The sequence below is a fragment of the Pteropus medius genome, unplaced genomic scaffold, assembly GCF_902729225.1.
Source record: "Pteropus medius unplaced genomic scaffold, Ma_sr-lr_union100, whole genome shotgun sequence".
In the NCBI taxonomy this organism is placed as follows: domain Eukaryota; kingdom Metazoa; phylum Chordata; class Mammalia; order Chiroptera; family Pteropodidae; genus Pteropus; species Pteropus medius.
This window is the reverse complement of record NW_024352787.1, coordinates 5,536,941-5,561,948: the sequence shown is the minus strand read 5'-3', so window position 1 is coordinate 5,561,948 and position 25,008 is coordinate 5,536,941. Positions and strand designations below refer to the sequence as shown.

General features: G+C 34.7%; 1 protein-coding gene across 9 annotated transcripts in view; it reads right to left on the bottom strand.

Moving 5' to 3' along the window:
- CACNA2D1 (calcium voltage-gated channel auxiliary subunit alpha2delta 1) overlaps nt 1-12,589 on the bottom strand; it is a 450,405-nt gene extending 437,816 nt beyond the window's left edge. For 4 of the 9 annotated variants that reach the window (XM_039849433.1, XM_039849439.1, XM_039849434.1 and 1 more), the window contains exon 1: nt 12,103-12,588. In XM_039849433.1, coding sequence (XP_039705367.1) covers nt 12,103-12,197 — 95 coding nt within the window. In that variant the 5' untranslated portion in view covers nt 12,198-12,588. Of the gene's footprint in view, nt 1-12,102 lie in introns of all 9 variants that reach the window. The other 5 variants (XM_039849431.1, XM_039849432.1, XM_039849438.1 and 2 more) reach the window with 2 other exon arrangements.
- Nucleotides 12,590-25,008: the final 12,419 nt, after the last annotated feature.

Below are 25,008 nucleotides of genomic sequence, written 5' to 3'. Positions count from 1 at the left end.
GAAAAATCCAGAAGGTGTAGAATCAAATTCAAGGCTTGCAACCCTCAAACCGCCCTTCTGTCATGGTCATTTACACCCAGGGACTCAGCTGGCTTTTAGACATGACACAGACAGGTTGTGTCACATCTGATAACTTAAGGAGACAAATGGACCTCATCTAATTATCATGCATGGCTTGCTCGGTGATGAGCTACCATTCCCGTATGTTTATTTATTACCATTGAGTATTAATATAAATTTTAAACAATTACTCACCAGCAGACCTTGACATGATGTATATCAGTCCCCTGGGAACTGAGCTACACATGCACAATAAAAATTTACCTCAAGAAAATTAATTCTGATTTCAACACTTCTATCGACAGGAAAATCAGATGTTTTGAGAGACGACCAAGCTTAAATGTTTAATTTAGAGCCATGTGCACAACCATGTGCACAACTGTGTCCATCCTCCTGAGGCTTCACGTGGCCCATTGGTTTGTCTCTCCTAACATTTTCACAAATGCAAATTTAAGTCAATTCTAATAACACGTCATGGTAAAGAAGGGTTGGTATTTTTAAAGTGGCAAATGTCATAAGAATTTTACACATTCCTATCTCGCAAATGTCAAAATGACTGCCATAAAAAGGCAGGTTTCTGGCACTTGAAAACTTGCCACTTCAATGGTTATCATCAAGCTATATTCATTAGTCATGATATTAATGGATAGTTCCATCAAAATATCTCTTTTCCCCATAAATTGATTAAACATGTGCAGCAGACATTTTAAGAGAACAGTGTGTATAAAAGGTTGACCTCAGTTTATATTGGAAAGTGAAGGGGTGGGGTTAAGTAAGTGTAACTAATCATCAGTTGGATGAGTCAAATGAACACTGGCCTTTTTCAGTATGCTCTTGGCAGATTTTTACTGAATTCTGTATTGGTTGCTAAAAAAGCAACTGGTCTCGGTTTTACTCTTCTGTGCTTGCTCAATTTTTAGGGCTGTCTGAAAGCATTTCTATAAACACCATGGGTAGATTGCTTTATTAACTTTCAAATATTCTGATGGGAAGCTGAAAACTCACACTTTTGTTTGACAATGGGATGTTATCAGTGGCAAAGACTTAAAAATAGATTCAACCTCATGTGGCACAGATCTTATACAACAGGTTCTGGCTGAAATATCAAGGTAAATATATATCAAATCCTTTGTGTCTCTGCTTTCTTCACGGTCTCCTCTAGGGTATTAACCTAGAGACAGAACAATCCACCTAGTTTACTGCATCACCTTTTATTCCCTCTTTATGATTAAAGGCTACACAAGCTTTAGGAAGAGACATTTTTAAGGCCTGATAAGCATTCCTTCTCCTATTCATTTCAGGTTTTTTCATGACCCAAATGATATAGTAGCACAATAATCTAGCTCATCAATTTGTGATCTCTCAAAGGCAGAAAAATCACATGTGGTACAAATTATAAAGCCCGGCTGTTAAAATCCTTCAAAGTTCCCCATGCATTCTCTCACTGGTGTCTCATAGTATAACACTGTGATTCTAGATTAACTTAATATTATCCTTGTTCTGCAGATAAAGAACTTGAGACTTAGAGTTAGTTCTTTTCTACTTTAAGTTGACTTCTTTTCCCCTTTGACCTCATGGCTGGAATACACAGGCAGCCACAACTAGACCAGGTGAGATCATGGATGCTAACACATCAGAGCTCCAACCATGGAAAGAAAGCCAAGTACAGCAGGTCAGTGTAAGACTCTATAATCAAGCTGCCTGAGATCAAATTTTGCTCCTAAGGAAGTTAAACTAAGTTCTTCGTATTCTAAACTTAAGTTTTCTCATCTATAAAACACAGATAATAACACGTATGTTAGGGGACTGACTTTAAGATTGAATGGATTAAAAAACCTGTACAGTCTTAAATCACAGTGCCTGACATACAGAAGGAGATAAAAATGTCAGAAAGTGATATTATAATACGTAAAGAGAATTATTAGTAAGTATTAGTGTCCAGACATTCTGCAGGCAGAGACATCAAAATTAGCTCAAGTAAACTGTGAATACTCATGGGACTGAAAAAGAGTAAAGTCACATAAAAATACATAGCCCATAGCCCACCCTAACTCTTCTCATCTCTTGTTACAAACCACAGGGATGATTTTTCCACACTGCACTGGTACCAATAATATCAAAATTGATTCTTAGATCTGTTGTCATTAGCAATCCTAACCATTCATTTAGTCATCTTGGAAACTCAAGGAATTGCTGTGATGACAGCTGTCAGTAATTTCCAGACCTGAAATCCTTCTTTAAGGGTTGACCAGGAAGGTGCTTTGCAGGAACATTTTATGTCAGTGGTTTCTTATCTTACTGAATTTATTATTTTGTTTTCTTGACAAGGATTTGTTTCAATTCAAATTCTCATGCTCTGCCAAAGATCGGATGTTGGGTGGGGTGGAGTGAACCACCCCATCTGCCAAAAAATTTAATAAATAAATAATAATAAATTGCCGAAAGCAAGAACTATTTGCATGTTTTATTGTTGTTTCCTTTTCACTGATGTTTCTTTCTACCATAAGCACATACGCTTATTAAATCTAATAACATTGCAAAACTACATGGATCTTCAAGATGATAATGTCTCCTAAAAAAGAAGTCAAAGAAAAATAAAGACAAAAAAAGACCAAATGTTGCTCTGTCTAAAAAGAATAGAGTGGTGAATACTAAGTAGAGAAAAACTCTACAGTCTGTGCATCTCAAAACTTAAACGTTACTAATGTGTATTACATTTCTGAATCATGTCACTCCTTCTTGAGAATGGAATATGTACTTTAAAAAAACTCTCCTCCAAAAACATTTCCAGTAAATTAAAAGTGTATCTATCCTATATTCCAACCACCTGCTTTAATTCCCAAAGCTGTTTCATCTTTCAAAAGTTACTTTATAAGTCTCGATCCCTTCCTCACCTGCCTGTCAGAACATTCACCCATCAATCATGGCCTCTCTCATCTCTTTCATCTTTCTGCCATTTGGCCTTCTCCCTCTGATACCCTTAGCTACCCCTTCTGGTAACACTTATTTAGTTGTCTCTACAACCCTCCCTACCACCAGGAGCCTTTTTCTAAGAATTGCCTCTTCTTCTAACCACGCTCACAGCAACTGGCCTGTTGCAATGTAATATCTCCTAAGGAGACTAGACCAGGCTATGGAGAAACAACCCAAGCTCAGGCAACCACAGTCCTTTTTCCAAATCCCACCTCCTGATTACAACTGAATGGGCTGTCGATGGTCAGCTGGACTATATTCAGATTGTCAACGCATCTTCTTTAGGAGGCTATGTTTTGGACTAGGATTCTGGTCTCAAACTGGTTCAAAGCTTCAATGGAGAAAAGGTAAACTCTCGCAGCCATTTAATACCATGAGCACTGGGAAGAGGATAAAGCCTCTTTTTTTTGCAGAGACAAAGAATGAGGAGTCAAACAAAGAAAACCAGAGGCTAGAACAAGAGATGATCATAATGGCAGTCCCACCCCTTTCTGCAGTTGTTGGCACAACCTTGACCTTGACTCCTATGATTGATCATCCAGCTCCACGACCACTGAAAAATATTTCCCTTTTAAGTTCAAGACTGTCCTGTGGTTTTCTACAACTTGTAATACCAAATGTCATAAGAATTTTACACATTCCTATTTTTAAACAAAGCAAAAGAGTGCCAAATTTCTTAAGTGGTCTTCCTCTGAACTTACTATCCATCTCTCTCCCTTTCCTCACATTGTCAAATCCCTTGAAAAAGCTATCTACACTTGCTACCATTATAGTCTCACCTGATATCTACTCCTAAGCCACTGAAACCATGCTTCCGTCTGCAACACTGCTGAAACTGCTCTCATATCCTCAATGACTCGGTCACTTCCTTAAAGGGTACATCTTGTCTGATCTCTCTGCAAAATAAAACTATAGATCAAGGTTCTTCTTTTGAAACTCACAATGTCTATCACAGCAGATACTAAGCAAATATATGCTCAGTAAATAAATGAATCTTTTTTCCTGGCTTCAAAGATATCAGTCTCTGAACTTGTCTCTAAACCCCCAGACCTTTAGGCGACCTGAGATACATATTTCTAATGGCCTAATAATCATCTACAGAGACACTGCTAACTCAAAATGTCCAGCAGCGAGCCTATTATCCTCACCCCCACCACCAACTTGATATTCCTCCTGTGTTCTCTAGTCTACAAAATTCATTGTAACATGATCTACCTGTTAAGGACCTTAGATTCATCCTGAACTCTTCTCTCTCATTGATTCCCCAAATCCTAAAACCAATGGAAACTAAAATTTTACTCCTACACTATGTTTTACGCCCGCTCTGCTTTCCCACTGCCATTGTTCTTTTTTAAGACCTTTGTCACTTCTTACTCTGGGAATGCTGCAGTGGTCTACTAATTGCTCTCACTGTCTCTGCCTCAAATATTGGTGCTCTTTAGTCTACCTTCTACATACTATGTTTCAAAACCTATTACGTTTATTTTTATTTAAAATCTTAGAATGAGGGCCAAATTTGAGTACAAGAAGCAAGGCCACCACAAATGTCCATGTACTGTGAATACTATTGCCTGCCTCTCCTTTAGGTCACGTGGAAAGATTGTCCTGATGAAAAAATTTTAGAACCCAGACTCAAACCAATGGTCCAGTCCCATCAATGTCTCTTCCCACGCAGGAGCCCAGTGCCTAACACAGAACAGACTATGTTTCTTCAACACGCTGTATATCTTTCCTTGGTCATTCTTTGAGGGATCCTACTGCTTCACAGTTGGCTTGAGGTCGTGTCTTCCCTGGGGACTCTCTTCCTCAATTTGGATGCTCAGAATGTAGTTCAATGTACTACATAACTTGCACTGAATAATAATTGCACTAATCATTGAATTAAATAACATTTGAAGCAGGAAACATTAAAAGAAACAGCACAAATTAAAACTATTTTTTAAAAAATAAGGTATATTATGTACTTAGAAGTCTAAATAGTCTCAAGCATATACCTAGAAGTCTACCTACCTGCAAGTTATTTCATTTCTTACAATCTAATGAAAAAAATTTACCAACAGAATTACTTTCTTGATTATTAGCACTTAAGCTTTTAATAAAGTGTCATACTAATACTTCTTATCCAATGAACCATTTTCCCAAGGTTTTATAAAAAAATAACAATGTTTAATTGATTCTATTTTTTGAGATCTAGACAATTTATATTGTCTTTGATTTCTAAATGAATTTCCATATACGAATATTTAGGTATCCAAAAAGAAGTATTATGTTCGGACAACAGCATTTCCAGGATAACAAAACATATAAAAAAATGGGAAAAATAAGAAAATTTAAAAAATAACCAACTTCTGCTTTTGCCATCTTTAATGTAAAACTGAGGGCTCTTTTGTCTGCCCCGCTTACACATGTATCATTTCTCATAGCATTTTTACCACAGTGTCTCTTGATCACTTTTTTAAAACAACAGATTTTTCCCAGTTTGCCCAATCTCATTTACTTTACTGGCCAGTCCTCCTATAATCCTCCAAATAAGACATCATTAATGTCTAACCATCCCTTTACACAGCCTGACAATGGGCACCTTAGACAGAGAAAGATTTTATTAGCTCTTTCTCTCTTTCCCCTAATTATCCCCACAGTATGTGGGCAAATGTCAAAAGAAAGAATTGTCTAGACTGTTTGACTATTTTGGTGAAGTTCTGATTATGTATTACAGATTTATCTGCACATCAAAATCCCTTAACAATTTCCCTAAAAAAGGGAAATGTCCAGCAGTAAGAAAAAGTCCCCTGAAACAATGAGAGAAGAATTAGTGAGAAGGGCCCGAAATTGAGGTCTGATCACAGATAACTTGTGAGAAAACAAACCAAAGATTCTCTATTTGATTTAATGTTACATGCAAATGATAAAAAAAAAATATGATTAACAGCAAATATGTGTGTATGAGAGAGAAAGCTAGCAATTATTTGAATAAAAGAATACAGAAATTATTTTTCATAATTAGCCAGGAGACCATAACAATTTTTAATTACTCAGGAAAAAGAATTTCAAACTGACAGTAAGATTATCCCCAAATCTGAAGCATTTAAAATAGGCAACACCATTATTTTCCATTGCCATCATTTCTACCTTAAGTAGTTCTCCCATTTATGATATAGAATTTAAAATGTATCCTAACTTTTTTATTCCAAGAGAAGCATATGGTAAAAAAAAAAAAAAATCAGTAGAAGCAAATGTTAAAATAACATTCAGCCAGAAATATCCCACATTCATATTCAAAGAGAATTTTAAATATTGCTTCATATATAACAGCCTGATTCTGAATTATTGAAATTAACTGTAAAAGTACGCCAGTTTGTTGAGGCCACAGTGTCAATCTTTTTTTGTTTATAATCTTGTTAGAATCTGTATAAATGACAAATTTTAAAGGAGCAATGATCATTTGATTCATTATTTTAGCTTGCTAATAGTAGTTTATTCGTGTTTATTGAATTACTACAAAATATATAAAGCCTATAAGAAAAAAAACCTGAAAGTTTATATTTTACAAGTAAAATTTTAAAACGTGTACATTATCCTTCATCCCAAAAACATGTCACAACACGAAATATATTTAATTCTTACAAATCTCAAAGTATTCTGTATCTAAATGGTAGAAATAAAATTGCTTAGTATGCGAAGATCTTTTAATAGGTATTCAATATTCCTTGTGGAATAGTTTCTCATACTTGTTGTGGTTAAAAGATGGCAAATCTTTAGAATCTTACCTCTTTTGTTACTCATCAACCATGTTAATAACTTGTCACTATAAGACTCGAACATTTTCAAGATGCTTTTGTATACAATATCTCATTAAATTCTCTTTACAAATTATTCTAAATGCTAGTGTTATAAAAATGCTTTGAATGGCATTTAATCCCTAAAAACAGTTGTGGATTGGCAGAGATCTTAAAGCATGCACATTTGTTATTAGACCTACCTTACCCAGGTTTTTCTATCTTAGCAAATCACTTGAAGAAGTTCAAAAAAACACTTATGTGTGTGTACACACATACATATATATATATATATTTACACATGCATAAAATATTAAATTGAACACCATAATAATATAAACTAGACAAATTATAAATCATGCAACATTAGTATTTTGAACCCTCAAGGAAAATGTGGTACAGTATTTTTCACAAAGCGATGTTGTTAAACTCAATGCGCTTTCTCTTTCAACTCTGTAAACAATATAACACAACCATTTTCATGTTTTTGTGAACGCAAAAGAAAAAATGAACTGCGTGTAAGCTACATGGTTGGCCATCTCCGTACAGTTCCAAGTTTACTGGAAAGCAATTGTATGAAAGGCTTAGAAAGAGTGTGGTACTATGCAGACAGTCCATGAAAAGGACTGGCTGACATAGTGTGACACAGTGGAGTGGATGAAATAGAAGAGTTCTTTCCCCATGGTATGCTTTTTGAAATAGGACAACAGACAGCTCTTTTATTACAAATGATGGAAGGATGCCACTTTAATAACAATAAAATGTTACTTCTTAGAAATACTAAAACAAATTCTGATTTTTTCAAACTTCTATCTAAGTATGTTTATATTAGAACTGATTATGTCTATATATGTAAGAAGGAAATCAACAAACTGGATAATTTGCCTAAAATATATTTCATTTTAACCATTTAAATCCCCAGTTTAAGGTTATAAATAGTTTGAAGACAACTACAAGAAAACAAGATGTGAATTCAGAAGAACAGATTACTTTCTTGGAAATATGCGTCTGTATTGAAAAATAGGGAAATGAAAATAAATTTCCGTGCATATAAAATGTGTTTTATATGATACTCCAGAGAACACATCAAATAATATAGTTTATGTGCACAACTTTTAAAATTATTTTTAAAATTCTTAAATGCATTATTTCTTATGAATATATACTTCTTAATATAAATACTAAATTTAAATACATAATTTGAACACATTATTTATGTTTTTGCAAAACCTCACAATTTTTAAACCATAGAAAGGGGAGTATCTTATTACATTGTTCTTATCAATTTTGGAGAAATAACAGAAAGGTGTCTATGTATCAAGGTTTCTTTGAAGAAGAAAATGGTAAATTTTTAATGTTTTCAAAATAAACAACTTATTTTAGATTCTGGTTTTATATATATTTATTAAATTAAAATTAGCGAAAGCCGTAAAAAAGTAATAAAGGCATATTTTACTTCTTTTTTTAAAAAAACATAAGCTTAGATGCTTGTATCTTTCCAAAACTGTTTCTTCTTGGTTTATATTCATTTCAGTCCCTCTAATGCTCATTCAAATGCCAATCTGAATAGCTACACATAGACTCATGTGTGAATATTAATAAATTTAACATCGTGTTACTACTTATGTAGAAAAATATATATACTGTTGCATTTTTAGGCATATACCTGTGGAATAATAAATGTCATGCGGTTAAGCCAGTGAGAACAAATTAAAGATCTGATATAGGGATTTATTAATGTTCACAGTTTTAAGGCTTTATTTTACATTTAATATTTTATCTCATGTTTTATCATGACACATTTTCTTGTATATGTAGTATCTGGATAGAAATTGCTAACCCCAATTGAGATTATGTCCTTCTAACACATGGAAAAGATATCCATTCTAATGTCACGACAAAAAATAAATAAAAAAACTTCTTTTCTACAGCCTTTAAATATAAATTTGCCTAATAACAGAAAAAATATATATTTCTTAAGTACTGAAACCCCAAAGTACTATTCTTTTATGAGATGTCATGTTTACTTCATGAGGATACCTGTAATTCTTATTAATATATTTACCCCATGATACATATATTAAAATCCCCATATATTATATTAAAATCCCCATATACCCATAGGCTCTCAGCCAATTATTTTTAACTGACTGGCATTTTGATATGACTGAGATAAAAGTCTAACATGAATAGCAGTTATATCTACAATGTTTTTTTTTTTTTTAACTGGATTTGTAAATAGATTCTAAAATTAAGAGAGACAGGTTTTAAATTAACATTACAATACTGGCTACCATACATATTATCCTAGTTTTAAAATAGAATTGTTTTCATGTCTGCGCCAAGAAATTATTTCTAGAACAAGCAAGAGCTCCCTTTTTTCAACTACCAATATAACATGTGCATACTGTAACATGAAAATGATGTATTTTCCATTTATATATAAACCAATATGCATTAGGTGGTTGCTACCATATGGTATATTTATGTTTCACACCTACTGAAACAATCATTTCTAAAAGAAAAACCTAACCTAGCAAAAGAATTGTATCAAAATTCTTTTGTCTGAAAAAAATCCCATTATTTTAGTGCTAACTCTTACAAGAGTTAGTGCTAACTCTTACTATTATTTTAATCCAGAAGAATGTGCTATCGGAGAATGTATGATAAAGCAGAGAGCAGAAAATTAAGCATTCGTAATGACATATTTTTAATTTTGTTATACTAAACCTTAAGCCCTCAATATTATTGTAAAAACTCTACTTTAAAAAAAAATAACTTTTAATTACTAACCCTAATTCAGGTCCCACTCTAATAAGTGCATAATTAATTTTACAGTGTGTTGATGGCATCCTCTTGATGATCAAAAGTTCTTGTATTACCTTTTCCCTGAAAGATAAAATTGTCAAAAAAGCCCCAAAAGAATTTACTAATGATTTCCAGAGAAATTCATATATAAAAGCATAATTTGCCTTCAGTGAATGCTATAATCTTTGTACTCAGTTTTTATAAACTTGAAATTTTTCCCAAAGATTTGAGATTTATCCTGACGATCTCAACATTGCATGTGAATTCTTTTCTTGCAAGAAAAGCAAATGGCATCACATCTTCATGAAAAAAAAAAAATGTTGCATTTTTTAAATTTTATAAAGTTTATTCAGAAATCTAATTGAAGTACAAATATCAACTATCATTTGTTCTCTCCTCAGAAGATGGTATTACTAACTTTTCAAATAAAGGAAGATGCAGAAGCCTTACAAAAATATTGTTAATATTATCTACAGATGAACTTAGCTCTACAAAATCTTTTATTAAGCTCTTATTTCATGAAATAACGTTTCATATAATTTAAAACATTGCAAATTTCCATTGTTAAAAAATAAATTTCAAAACCTTTCAAAGAAAAGAAATTGTGGTTTCCTAGTTCCTATTTTGCCCACTATTTATTTTCTTTCTTGTCTCTAGTGATTTTCTAACCATGAAAACTGAGTTATTTTAACTTTATGAAATCATTTATTGCAGCTGTCTTTACAATAAGGATTTTTACATTAATATTGTACCATTGTATATTCTACAGGAATAAAAGGCTGTATTTTGTTGTCGATTAAATAGTTTTCCCAATGATATGACAATGCATACCCTCCAAATGACAGAAATAATGATAAATCGTCACTTAAAAATAACGCTTTAAAAATGAGTAAACTGAACACTTTGATTTCTTTTTAAAGAGCCATTTCTTTATTTGACAAAAAATTCAAGTGAGTCGCTTGAGTTCTCACTGTATAGGCCACACTAGAAAAAGAGTAAAAAATTAAATAAAAATGTAATTTCTTAGTAAGAGTAAATAATTTTGAAGAGTCTTTAGGGTAATTCTTACTCTTTTTATCTTTCAAAAGATCCGCTTGGAACATTCTGCCAATTAAACAAAGAAACTCAGATGGCATTTACCCTTTTCCTTCATAACAAAAAAAAGGATTTGCAATCATTTTTATGGAAGACTATCTAAAAAGGAACATGACTGTAAATCAATGACAAAATATATTTGACACTTTCCTTCTCTGGGTGAGAATGTGCATCCTTCAGATGCTTGCACTGACACCTAATGTAATAAAACACTTGAAGCTGAATCTTAAATAATAGCTGCAGGGTTTCAACCGGTAAAGATTCAGTCTTAGTATCCACCAAAATCTCCAGTATTCAGCACTCAGTCAACAAAGGACAGCAAATAATTCCCAGCATCATAAATACCGAGAAGGCTACCTTGGGCTTTGTTTTTGTTATGTAAAATGCATTAAAGTGACTCATCCACTTAAGATTACCTACTCTCAGAAGCTTTAAAGTAGCTTCAAGAACCAAAATAAATGCTTTCCCAGAATGCCTGATAGGCTTTTCAGAGCATTTAAAAATATGGATGTATTTTTATGTGCCACTGACTTTGGCTTTTTTTTTCCAGCCTCAGAGAGAAATTATTATTTTTTCATTCCCTTCCTGCCGTGTGACTACCCAGCTACCTTTAAACACTCTATTTTCAGAATAGCAGCAAGTTTTTTAAGTTATTTTAGAAATGTTAAAAATAAGAGAAAATTGCAAGAAACTCTGAAATGCTCGGTCCCTCCCTCAAAGACTAGGTTCTATTCACTCTAAGAACAGGAACCGCACCTCTTCAGGCACTTAGATGATGCAAATTAAGGGTTAGGGAGGTTGGACAGTGCGGTCCCCGTACCTGCGAGCCCCTTGGTGGACCGTACTCTCAGCCGCGGAGAGCGAGCACGCTTCTGATCAGAAAGGCTGTCAAAGTGCGCCCAGTAATTTGAGGTTTAAACAAGCGTGGACACCAGAACAATTAGAGAGCATCCCAGAGGCCAAGTGCGGGAGAAGTCCATGCTACCCCGACAAGCCTGAAATTACCTATTTGTAAAACACCCGACCAAAACACAACTTTTTATTAGACTGGATTTGATGAAAGCGGCTATCTGGCTGGAAACTTCTTCCCCCAACACACATAAACTCTTTAAGTCTAAAGAATCCTTGAAGAGATGGAAAGGCGCGGCGAGTCGTGGGTGGACGGTTGCCCGGACAGCGCGGCCACCGCGGCCACCGCGCCCAGCCCCTCCGAAGCGCATTCGGGCGGCGAGCTGCGCGCACCGCCCGCTCGGCCGCTCGGGATCCGAGCCGGGCCCGCTCCCCACCCCCACGGGCAAGAGAGCCCCGCCACCCAGGAACGGACCCCGCGCCCAGGTCCCGCACCCCTCCTCGGCCCGCACGCCCGGCCCTGCCCAGCCCGGCCACTTACGTGACGGCCGAAGGGAACGGCTCCTCCGAGGATGGGCCGATCAGCAAAGATTGGAAAAGTGTCAGAGTCAAGGCCAGCAGGCAGCCAGCAGCCATCTTCGCGATCGAGGATCGATCCCGCCTCGCGCCCCGGCCGGGGGAAGGAACAGTGCCGGAACCCGCGGGAGGAGGAGCGGGACGGGGCTCTGCGCGGGTCGCAGATGCGACGTCCGGAGGCTGGCGCGCCGGGGGCCCGGCGCGGACCCGCTCGGGGACTGAGGAGCGAACCGCGGCGCGGGGCAGGGGCGGCGGCGGGCGGACCCACTAGCGCGCGGCGGCCGATCCGCGCCGCGGCTGCCTCGCCTCCGCCGCCATCAGCAGCGACTTTGCAAACAAACCTGGGCGAGCCTGCCGGCGCTCTCGCTATCTCTCTCTTTCTCCCCTCGATTTCTTCCCTGATTTATTCCCCTGATCGCCGAGGAGAAGGAGGAGGAGGCGGCGGCGGGGGCGGAGGAGGGGTGACGCATATCAGGAGGCGGGAGTGGGTGGTGGAGGAATGGGGGAATGGCAGGCGCAGAGACTTGTGGCGGAGAGAGGCTCCGTCTGGCTTCTCCCTGCAAGTCAGAGGGAGGTGGCTGGGGGTGGGCAGCGGGAGGGCTGGGCGTCAGAGCAGTCGGGCGGAGACTGGCCCGGAGGAGCCCTCCATACAAGGCAGAGAGGAACTCCTAAAGTCGGCGTCGGCTTGCTCCCGCCGCCGGGCGTGCGGAGGGGAAGCGGCCCCAGCCCCGCGGGGCTCCCAGGGGACAGCCGGCCGCCGAGCGGGCATCCGCAGGTTTCAGAGGTTCCAGCCGAGAATTTGGCTTGCGTTTTCGCGGGTTATTTTTGCACATGCAGGCAGCGTTCCCCGAGCCCTTCTCCCCGGCGCAGAGTCCACTGCCTGCCTGGAATCGTGGCGAAGTGATTTGACAACAAATGTGGGTGGGGTTTGTATTTGCGTTTTAAAGCACCACTTTTGACTCTCTACCAGGTGGCACTATTTGTTTGCCCGACAGTTCCAGAGGCTAGAGCCTCTGGTACTGCTGAATGCCAGTTGTACCAGCCGCCCCAAGTCCAGGTACGGCTCACCTGGCGAGGACAGAGCCTCAGGGCCCGAACTGAGGACGGTCAGAGAAGGACCTGATGCTATAAAGTCTTAGCAGTCCTACCATTCGGTAGGACAGAGGGGTAGAGGGGCGAAATCTCTATCCAGGGAGGACAGTGCTGCTAACGTTCTAGTGAAACTACCTCCAGAAGGTTCCAAAAGCCCTGTTCTGGCCACTGTGTTCCCTGCCTTGACAATGTTGCTGCAGGGTAAGTTCACTTTGTCGATGTGCAGGCACAAGGATAGAATTTTCGAAATGCACCTGAAATGTGGAGGGAAAATTAAGGGAGGAGGAGAGAGCGAGCTAAGGGGTAGCAATGCCGAACCAGTGTCCACCTCCACTCCCAGGAGAAGCAGTGGGTGGTCGCGCTCAGACCTTTAGGTAGAACGGAAGGGTCTTGCGTTAGGCCTCTCCCAGTCGCATAGGCCTCCTTTAAGAGGGAACTGGTGCGCCAGAGGTGGAAAGATTTCCTTGAACATCTTAAATTCTTAAGCTCCCTATAGTAGTATTTTAGAACACTCCTGACATGAAGCGCAGAGAACATGGTCCCTGACTAAAAAAATCATACTGCATATGCATAAAAGCTATGATTACGGGATGGCTGTAAAATTTTTAATTAGCCCTTCTTTAGTTTCAGGAAGAGCTTATGAAAGGATAAAGACCTTTATGAATTCAGAATTGATTTCTCAGCTCTCTGAAGACAATCTCCCAAAACAGAGTTTCATAATAATACTATTTACTAGCAAAATTTTTAAAGTATATGTGATTTTATGATTTTTGACCTACTGATGTTTTCTTTCTCCTTACCTCTCCTTTTTGGTGTCTTATTTGTTTTCTTTATATGCTCTACATCGCTATCTTACTCTTTGTTTCTTTCTTCCTACTCTGAGTAGCCTCACAAAAGGCACCCCACCAGGACTTAACTTAGTTTGTTCTGTACTAAGCATAGTGAGTGTGGCAGCAGGAGCTAGCAAATGAAAGATGAAGTGGGATGTAATGCGATTGAGAACTAGAGCTCAAGAAGGATATTTTATATAACTGAAGACAGCTTTCCACTCCAAAATTAGATAACCAAATAGTCAAGTCCATTTTTTTCCAATTTTGAATGATGCAAAAGCAGATTTTCTTCCCCAGCATGGAGATTACAAATAGCAGAATCAGATACCCATTATTGTCTACGTGATATGTTAGTACCATAGTAGCCTCACTACATAAAAATATTTTTATAATATGTCAGTTATTTCAGTAATGTCTCAAACATCCTACTCAAGTATACCATTTCTATATATCTTTAAGAGAAAGAGCTTAAAAAATTAAAAAATGTAATAAACTTCTAAGGAAGGTTAAGTCAGCCTTCATTATTAGCATTGTTGGCCTTTGAGTCAAATCTCAATTTCTTTGAATCTTCTGATGAAGCAGTCTGTTCTCTAATATTTGAAGCTGTTGAAGAAAGATATTGCTTTTACAATTCTTTCTGAAAGGATTGGTTATCAACTGTAAGCCTAAATCATTGCTTAGTGCTCTGTTGTGAGGTTTACTATTTATTGCTTTTTATCAATCCAAACCTTTTTAATGAGGACATTTGTAATGTGAATTTTGTTTCTTATGTATGATAGCTGAAACAAGACCATTTACATTATGTGTCTATTAGATTAACCATAGCCATCTACAATGCATTGTTTTGGCTCAGTTCTGTTATTTTGGAAAATTCAAAATAAAATTAGATTTTATCCCATTAATTTTAATAAAATTTTTCTAAATCATCAAAATTTTCCATTCATAATAAAATGTTTATAAATCATAAAGACCGATGATAAAGTTTGAATAAGAAGTCAGAAATCAGTTTCTACCATTCAAGAGGAAATTTTCTGATGACAAAATAAAGATTAGTGAAGAATTGCAGATGTTTATATTTAATCTTATCTAGAAGAAAGTTCAAAGAAGATTCAGTTTATGCAGTGACTAATGACAAATTTATCATTTGTAACTTCTGGCAAACTCAATTATTACATGTAGATGTTTAATTTGTTCATATATATTTTATTTTTATTAATTAAAGATAAAGAACAATATGAACCTAGTAGCCATGAAATGTTCACTCTTACTCTCTTTTTGTTTTGAGTTATACTATGAATAGTGGTAGCATAAAATTCTTTTTTTGTTGTACTTTTGCATGTACATCTGAGCATGTTTTTCTGAATTTTTTCAATAAATCAAATCTAATTTCTTGAACATTTTGACTTAAAGAATAAGACAAAGTAACCTAATTGAAATGCGCTCTCTCTCTCTCTCTCTCTCTATCACCCGCCCACCCCCACACACACACACAAAAATACACACATACAAACACTAGAAAAGAAAATAATTCCTGTTAGCCAAAAAAAATTGAAAGGGCAATGATTAATTTTCTACACTTTTGGCATATCTTAAGAAAAGTAAAGAAAAAAACATGACAACAGGCCTTATTTGTTTATACACAAATAGAAGTATATGACCTGTCTCTGAGATAAAAATATACTGTAAGAGTCATAATCGAAAATACTTGTGATTTGAGGTGTTATCATCCTTCTGTGCACACATAGCCTTGTGCCAGAGAAAGCCAAAGTTAAACAAAAATGGACAGAAAGCTTCAACTACTTATGTCCTTGGGGAATCTTTTCAAAAAATAATAAGAATGAAAGCAACTCAGAAGTATCAATTCCCAGGAGAATGGTTAAGGTCGTGTATGAAGGTTTTTAAGTCAGCGTTCGAATTCAGTATTTTTAAACTAAAGCAGCACACAGAGGCCGTCACAGAAAGCAAGAAGGTAAAAGACACTATCTTAGATGAAGAAATATGGTCAAATATTTCCTATAAACAAGACAAATAGAAGAAATTTTTCCTTGACCTGAATAATACAGTGACAGATATTGCATTAATCTTTTGTGGAAAAAATACCTTTTCTAAATGGACACAAAGTAACATTGAACAAGTATTTATTAGAAGTTATTTGCCCATCAGAATTCTGTATTGGCAAACTTCTCCTAATTTAAGTATTTAGAAATGTTAATTGTTATTTTAAATACCATCATATTTTCAGCCTAGTAGTAATACCTTTTATGCTATTCTATTTTTGAATCTCTGCTAATCATGAAATTTTTCATTCATTCATTTTTCTTTTGTTTTTGCTCTTCCTCCCTCCTTCCCTCCCTCTTTAAACACAAGCACAACTCAGAAAAAATCAGCACCTACAGCATGACTTCTATTAAAAAAAAAAAACCTCTATTAGATTCTAAAATCTAGATTTTGTAATAAGATCCTTCACTCCATAGAGATGGAATTTTGTTATTGATGTCGTCATTGTTGTTGTATGAACTGTAAGTTTTAGCACAAATATATTGAATTCATTTACTTAGGCCAACACAGACAAAGAGAAGCAGAGAATTCAGTTATTTATCCAAATATTCACTAGCAGCAAAAATGCAATGGGAAGTAGTTAATAAGAGGTAGATAGTAACATTTGAAAGACCAGAACTAGTAACTATTGGCACTCTTCATTTTTTTAAATTGTATGAATGCAGCCTTTCATGTAAGAGAAAGAGAAAGATTATATGTTGATATTATTCTGATACTAGGTATTTTAATATACTTTACACATAACTTATTAAAACCTAATGTATTTCTATAATAATTTGGATATGTTATGGATCAAGTACACCTCCTGTATGAGTATCACACAATTAATCTATTAGATAAGTGTCCATAGAAACACCACAAATGAGTGTTGCTAGGATTTCTCTTTCTGCAGTAATGAGCATGGGAGAGAAAATAAGAGCACAATCAGTTTATTTTTGTAGCCACATATTTCAGATTTATATAATTAAAATGGCTACTATTATTGCAAAGAAGTCATGGCTATCTGGACATATCAGTAAACTTAGAGTTAAAATTCTACAAATAATGATATCTATTTTCTCACATATCACACATGAAAGATATAAACTTTTATGGTTGATATTTGGAAACATCTGAAAATCAATATACAGCACATTTTTGCATAATAACATTTCTTTCAGAATATAAAAGATGATGGGGTGTAATTTCAAAGAGTTCCTGATAATTTGGGAAAAAAATACTATGACACCTTATCGGCTGATGAATATCATATGCTATGTAATGTTCTACTTTTTTAATTGAATTGATAATATTTCAACATTTTATACTTTAAAACTGAACAAAGATTTAAACAATTCTGTAGAATTGGAATTTACATACATTGATTTTTTTTCTTATTCACAATACCTTTAATTTTTACTCTAAGGTGGCCTTTTCTTTGAGAATGTGATTCTCAGAATGTCCATAGCTAGCTAGAAGGAAAGAGTTGATTTCATAAATTTGCCAACCTAGGTGAGAATTGTCTGAAGTAAAACAATAAACTGAGTCTTGGGTTTCAACCTGAGTGTACAGTTGGCCCTCCATATGCACCAAATCTATGGGTTGAACTAACAGATAATCAAAAGTAGTCCCCCAAAAAGTTATGTTGTTGCTGATGTGGACTACTATGTAGTGAGGTCTATGATGGCTCTGTCTGTAATGAACATGTACAGACTTTTTTTTCTTGTCATTATTCCTTAAACAATACAGTATTACAACTATTGATATAGCGTTGTATTAGGTAGTATACGTAATCGAGATTATTTAAAGTATACGAGAGGATGTATGTAGGTTATATGCAAATACTACACCATTTTATATAAGGGACTTGAGCATCAGCGAATTTTGGTACCCATGGGGGGCATGGTACAAGGGACAATTGTATTTATTTCCTGAATGTTACTGCAAGTCTTTCTGTTGCTGGATGTCATTCAGGTTTTTGGATATAATTTATACTGTCAGGATACTTGCAGATTAATTTTTCATAAATTTGAACCAAATACATAACTTTAAATATCAAATAAATAACTTCGAAATGGAAATTTTTTTATTTTATAATATTCTGATAACATTTTATAATCTAGCTAACATTAATAATGATCTTAACTTTATGTCATTCACGTGGTTAGTAGTCATTCATCTCTGTCTCTTTTCCTGTTAGTACCTGAATATTTCTTAAATTCAAGATGATGTTTTTCAAGAGATTTTTAGAGTACTTTTTGATTTTCTGTATATTGAAATGATTAATTATTCATTTCCTTTAAACTTCATTTTTATTTCTCAAAATACATAAAACTTTTCTCTTTAAACAATGACAAAATACTTATCAAAGATGAACTGTCATTATAAAGTTAGTCGCAAAACTTAGGTGACAAAGCTTTAATTTAAACCTTAACAAATGTCCATGATTCATCAGTGTGCAGGAATGGAACCCAGTTCTGCTGTTTTTTTCTCTTTTCTTCTCCAAGTTAACTAACCAGCCCCACTTCCCGCCCCTTTCCCACCCCTTCTTTTTATCTTTTTCTTCCCCAGCAGACAATAGTTGAGTGTGTCTTTACTAAAAAAGGGACATTTTTTAAGTAGTAAGGAGAAAAGAAAGTGGAAAAATTAGAGAATACAAAAGAAATTATCCAGAGAAGGGAAAAATGGAAACCTGAAGGAGAAACGATGTGAAGGAAAAAGATGAGTTTGCCCCTATAACACAGATCAGCACAGTGCAAAGAAGAAAAATGTAAAAAACAGCAAGAAACGTGAAGGCCCAAAATGCCTGGGAGTGAAACTACTAGCATAAATGAGGCAAAAGATTAGGGCAACTCAATTTACTTCAATCAGCTAAAATTTTTATTGCTAGACAAATATAATAACCTTCCATATGTCCCTACTTATAGAAAATATGAATAATCTTTCAAATTTTTTAAAAAATAGAACAGGGTATATAATATGAATATTTAACCACTTTTCAAAATAAATAATATAAAGCATTATATAAGGTACAGCTGCTGTAACATGTTTGCAAATTTCCTATGTATAGGCAGCAATCTGATCACCTGACATGTAGAATTTTTATATGAACTCAAGTAAAAAACTTCATAATCCATTTCATATGGAATATTGATTTGAATGTAACAAATATTTTTATAGTAAATCACAAACTTTAATGAACCTACATTCTTTCCATTTTCAACCCTCAGAACCATTTCTTTTTCCCAATACCTTTTTTCAGAAAAATTCATGAACAATAGGAGGTGTAAATGAGATTAGGAAGAAAGGTCAACAGTGATTTAGCTGCTTCAGTGACTTTGTTCTCACCTGAAAAATTGTTCACGTAGAAAATGTTCAGGAGCCCTGAACTCAATGTCACATGTCCCAGTCTCCTTTCCCTGTCTTACATTAATTTTACATTAATTAGTTCTTAATGAGAAAATTTGAACTCATTAATCTTTAAGACCTCCATCAAATACTCAAATTCTTGACCCCAGATTTTTGTTGACTCTTGAAATCATTAGGAACTCTTGCCTAACTGCAAAGAAGTATGTTCACATGTGCTAGAAATGGCACAGACATGTCTAACTGCAAAACCTAGCATAGATGTAAGCCAAGTTACTTAGCTTTCTTGAGCCTCAGTTTTCAATTTAAAAAAGTAGGAATAATTCTGTGAGGAATAAAGGATACAGTATAGTTTCTTCATCCATCCATAGCCACGTCCCAAGTCAGAGATGTTACAGAACGATAGATAAAGCATTTAGCCTTGCAAGTAAAAATTTTTTCTATCTCTATGAACTTAAAAGTTGAAAAGCAATCTATTTATATTGTCATTTTAAAGAAGACTAAACAATTACCTATAAGAACAATTAACTGGCATGTAGTATACATTTAATGAATTTTATGGTACTCATATGCTCTAAGGAAGCCCTGTTATTTTTCTCATTCTTTTGTAATCTGTATGTATGTATGCTTTAAAATGTACCTAATGTTAAACTATGTTAATGATCAATAAAGGTGAAGACTATTCATTTGAAAAAAAGCTTGTAATAAAGAAAATACTGTCTGAGAATTTAACAAAAATTTTAGGCAAATTTAACTTTAGAAAAGGTGTTAGAAATATATAAGGGTTTTATTTTTTTGCAATTTGTTCTTTTTTAAGAGTTTTATTGATATATAATTCACATACCATACAACTCACCCATTTAAATGGTATGTGTCCAATAGCTTTTGGTATTGTAGAAAGATTTTCACTGTCATTTTTATTTAAAAAGATCGATCATTGCATATTTAAACTGGGGTAGTATTTGATGAGACCTTGCAGGTATTAGCTATATAGATAGGTAACAAACATTAATTTGACTTAACATTAATGCTAGACAAATTTTAATGACTTTAATACTTAAATTGTATAAATTACTGATGACTAGGGTTTTTCCAAACATGAAACCTTAGCCTCTGTCCTCTGCATAATTTACCTCAAGCAATTAATCACTATAAAAAATTTATATTTAAACTTACATGAAAAAATAATAACCATTTGGGCTTTCTGTGATAGATTCACATAAAAACAATGAAATTATAACTCCAATTGGCATATGCACCTATTTATTTATGTCATTTATGTATATGTTATGGAATTTATTTTGTGTTGTCATTCTTGTACTTGTAAAATGAGAATAGTATTTATGATATTGAAGTATGCGAGGCTGTAAATGGCATTTGCATTTATCATATACATCAACTACGCTTCTACATTTAATCACCGGCTAGAGCTATTTATTGCTTCATGTACTGTTCTTCTATAAACAGCAATACCTCAGTAGGATACCTTCATATTACTGACTTTTTCCCTTTCAATGAAGATGAGGAAGATAAAAATATTTTACAGAAATAAGACATGATTACCTTGATCAAGCAAATAAGAAACTTTAAAAGCTGAATATAAAATAATGAGAAAATTAAATCAATAAAATCTATAAATGTATTTCATTTTGAAAACTTTTATTAGATCCTCAAATGTACAGTATGTGTAGGATTTGTCATTTTTCTTCTCAATGAAATAAAAGACAACTGAATTTAGTCTTTCTCTTAGAAGTATTTTTTAAAATTTAAGTAAAAATATTTTCTAAACACTATAATAGTAATAGTAATCCAAAAATACAGACAATTCTCAACTTATTAACATGTTCCGAACAGTTATTTGAAACACAGGCTGCATTTTCTCATAAAACATGTGGGTTTAGTTAGTAACCTGACCATGTATTCAGAATTCTACTTAGCTTCATTGCTAGGTCTAGAATTATCTAATAGACTTCAAATAACGTTTAAATTTAAACCTTGGAAATATCAATTGATTCATGTGTGTTGATAGTCATCACTTAAACTCGTTAATAGCATTGAATAAGTTATTATATTTCATTTTTTTAAAGCCAAATTGACCCTTTCACACACATAGCATTATGTGTGAATGCATAATAGAAAACTAAAGAACTCACTTTTACACTTGTTTATGTAGATATTTAGATGTGTGTCTTTATGCATTCATATATTTGTTCTTTCAATCAGTCATCTATTCACTTGTTATTAAAAACTTGCTAAGAACTAAACATTCTGACAGGAATCATGTGCTCATAAACTTATATATGTTTCTACTCGCCATCCAGAAACTGGGTGAAATGTGTATGTTTGTGTGTTACACATAAATATTTATATGAGAGATCCACTTATTTTCTAGTCTTAGGATGCATGATGCCCTTTGGTATTAAAAAAAAAGTGTTTTAAAATTTAATACTTGCGTTCAGAATGCCAGGTCAAGAGCCCTTGTAAATTACACTGCAGGTGGGAATGTAAACTGGGGCAGCTGCTTTGGAAAAGGTTACCGTATGACCCAGCAATTCCACGCCTAAGTATTTACCCAAGAGATATGGAAACATATGTCTACGTAAAAACATGGACATGGAATGTTCATAGCAGCAATATTCATAATAGCCAAAAAGTAGAAACAAGCCATATGTTCATCAACTAATAAATAGATAAATAAAATGTGATATATTCATTGAATGAAATATTATTTGACAATAAAAATTAATGAAGTACTGATACATGCTACAATTTGGATGAAACTTAAAAACATGCTACATGAAAGAATCCAGTCTCAAAAGATCACATATTGTATAATTCATTTATATGATATATCTAGAATAGGCAAATCTATACAGACAGAAAGTATATTACTGTTTGCCTAGGACTAGGGTGGGTTGTTGAGGGAAAATAGGGAGTGACTGCTAATGGGTATGGGGTGATGAAATGTTTTAAAACAGATTGTGGTGATAGTTGCACAACTTTGTAAATATACTAAAAACCATTGAATTGCACACTTTACATGGAGGAATGGCATATCGACTATATCTTAATTATTTCTCAGTATATATAGTAATGACTAGTGCAATTTACCAGACTGCAAATTTTATACTGCCCTTAGTCAAGTACCTGGGCTGTAGTGAGCACTTATTTATTAAAGAAAGAACAGGTAGGTAAACAAGTCAAAGCATTACATGCAAAAAAAATTAATCAAAATTTGGTATTGTGTCTATTTAAAGTAAAGCCAGTATAACTGAAATTTTTTCTAATTATCCTCCTAAGAGTCAAGATCGATTCCTGAGAGGGGTGAATTTAGAGAGATGAAGGTTTGTCCTCCCCTTAGCAGTTTCAGAGCACATATTCAGCACCAGGAAATTAAGACAGAGGCTAGACTTAGGTGCAGCTGATAGAAAATCCTAAAGACAGAAGGCTATCACTGTAACTACACTGAAGCTACATACCATTCATACAATATCAGTGGTTCTCATATTCTGAGCATGCATCAAAAATACCTGGAGGACCTGGTAAACACAGATTACTGGTCCTGAGTTTCTGATTCAGTAGATCTGGCTGGGGCCCAATAATTTGCATGTCTAACAAATTTGCGAGAGATACACTTACTGTGCTGGTCAGGAGAATTCTGTTGGTTATTCATAAAGTGAATGTTTGTAAGTGAGATGAAGTGAGGGCTAGGGAGACATAAAAGGAAATGACACACTGAATACAAATTTTGTAAGTCAATATACTAACTTAGAGCAAAGCTTTCAACACTGGTAGATTCTTGGTACATGTTGAGAAAGGCAATTCAGTGAGGTGAGCTTCATTATCAGGTGTTACCATTAACACCAATTCCTGTGTTAAATTGCCTGTCAGATTTCCTGCTACCTTTCACCTATCAAATTCACTGATACTGGCATGCTGCTCAACCAGCTCTAGCAATATGTGAAGCCAAGTTGGGAGTACGCTCTTCAGTATAAGAGTTGAGATGTGACAAAGACCTAGAAGACCTCATTCTTCCCAAAACATGTATCCCTAGAGACCATCTCCCTTCCCCACTTGGCTTAAAACTCCACTATCAAAGTTACTACATTATGTTAGTTAAGAAGTGCATTTAAACGTATAAGCCATCAGGGTCAAAGTACCTCTTCCATAAACACAGAAATATTCATTTACCACTATCAAAAAATCAGCTTATCAAATGAATTACTACCTTGAAAGGAGAGTTCTAGGCTGTAAGAAAAGATATTTTTGGTTTGGATAAGGAAAGTCAGTATAGCTTTGATTAATTGCAACTATTTTACTCTAAATTAGGATTTTAAAAAATTTACCATAAAAATCAGTTAGCAAGGAGAAAATCAACAAGATAGCATTATTAACAAAGAGTATCTAAACATAGTTTAGATGTTTCCCAAAATTATGTTATGAAACATCGAAGGGTAATTTCATTCATTTTCACTCTTTCTAATAAGACATAGCCTCATGAGTCACAGAATCCTTTCAGAGAACAGAAGCAAAAATAAACAAACTCTTCTACTGGTTAAAAAATAGGAACTGGTGTTAGTGCCTTACAGAGAAAAATGGAAATAAAAAAGAATGCAATAGAGAAAGTATAGATTTGTGATTCAGGCTTCTTTTTCTTTCAATTCCCTAAATTTTCCAAGGAAATCTGTATCATCTGCAGACAGATGCTTGTATTTTTTATTTCTGTTATGTCAATATGAATAAACAGAGGCACTGTTACAGAAATTGTAATTGGTAAGTACATGAATTGGGTTACTGTAAGGTTTGGGAGTTTAAATTAGAATTTTGTAAACATAATGACTTTTGAAAATCATTTCCAAAACCAAATATATATATAAGAAATACTGCATTGTTATTATAACTATTTGATAATTCACTATTACATTCAGTATAAGATTATGTGATTGAGCAAGCAAGTTCTTAGGTTTAAATTAAAACATAAGTAGCATTACTTAACTACCTTGACACCATAGAGGAAATCAAGTTCCTGAAATGTTATGGCTACTTTAGCAATAGTTTACAAAATTAATTAGGTTAATTCTTGTCAGGATATACTCAACATTTCCAAGTGTTATCATCTATAAAATTTGGTACTATTTGTACCTCTTTTATATAAAACAATATACTGTTGTTAATGTCATATATATGTATAGTGTTTTTCTCTATAATACAGAAATTGTTTCAACTTTGGAGTTTATGCGACTAGATTACAGTCACATATACCCTTAAAAATAAAAATTGAGGCTCATGCTAAGTTATATCATGTATATTACTTTGTTCTTACTTTTAAAAAGATAGTGAACAGAATAGACATTTTTTTTTGCCTAAATAGTTACAGATTTTAGCACTGATTAAAATAGTCACAGAATTAATTACTTATGTACTCATGCTGTGCATAAGTTTCAAAAACTTCAAAAATTTTGATGTTTTAATAGGAAAAAGATGAACCCATTCTAACGTTAAGTTTTTGTTTTGTAAGATTGTTTTTTTCTGCCTATATATATATA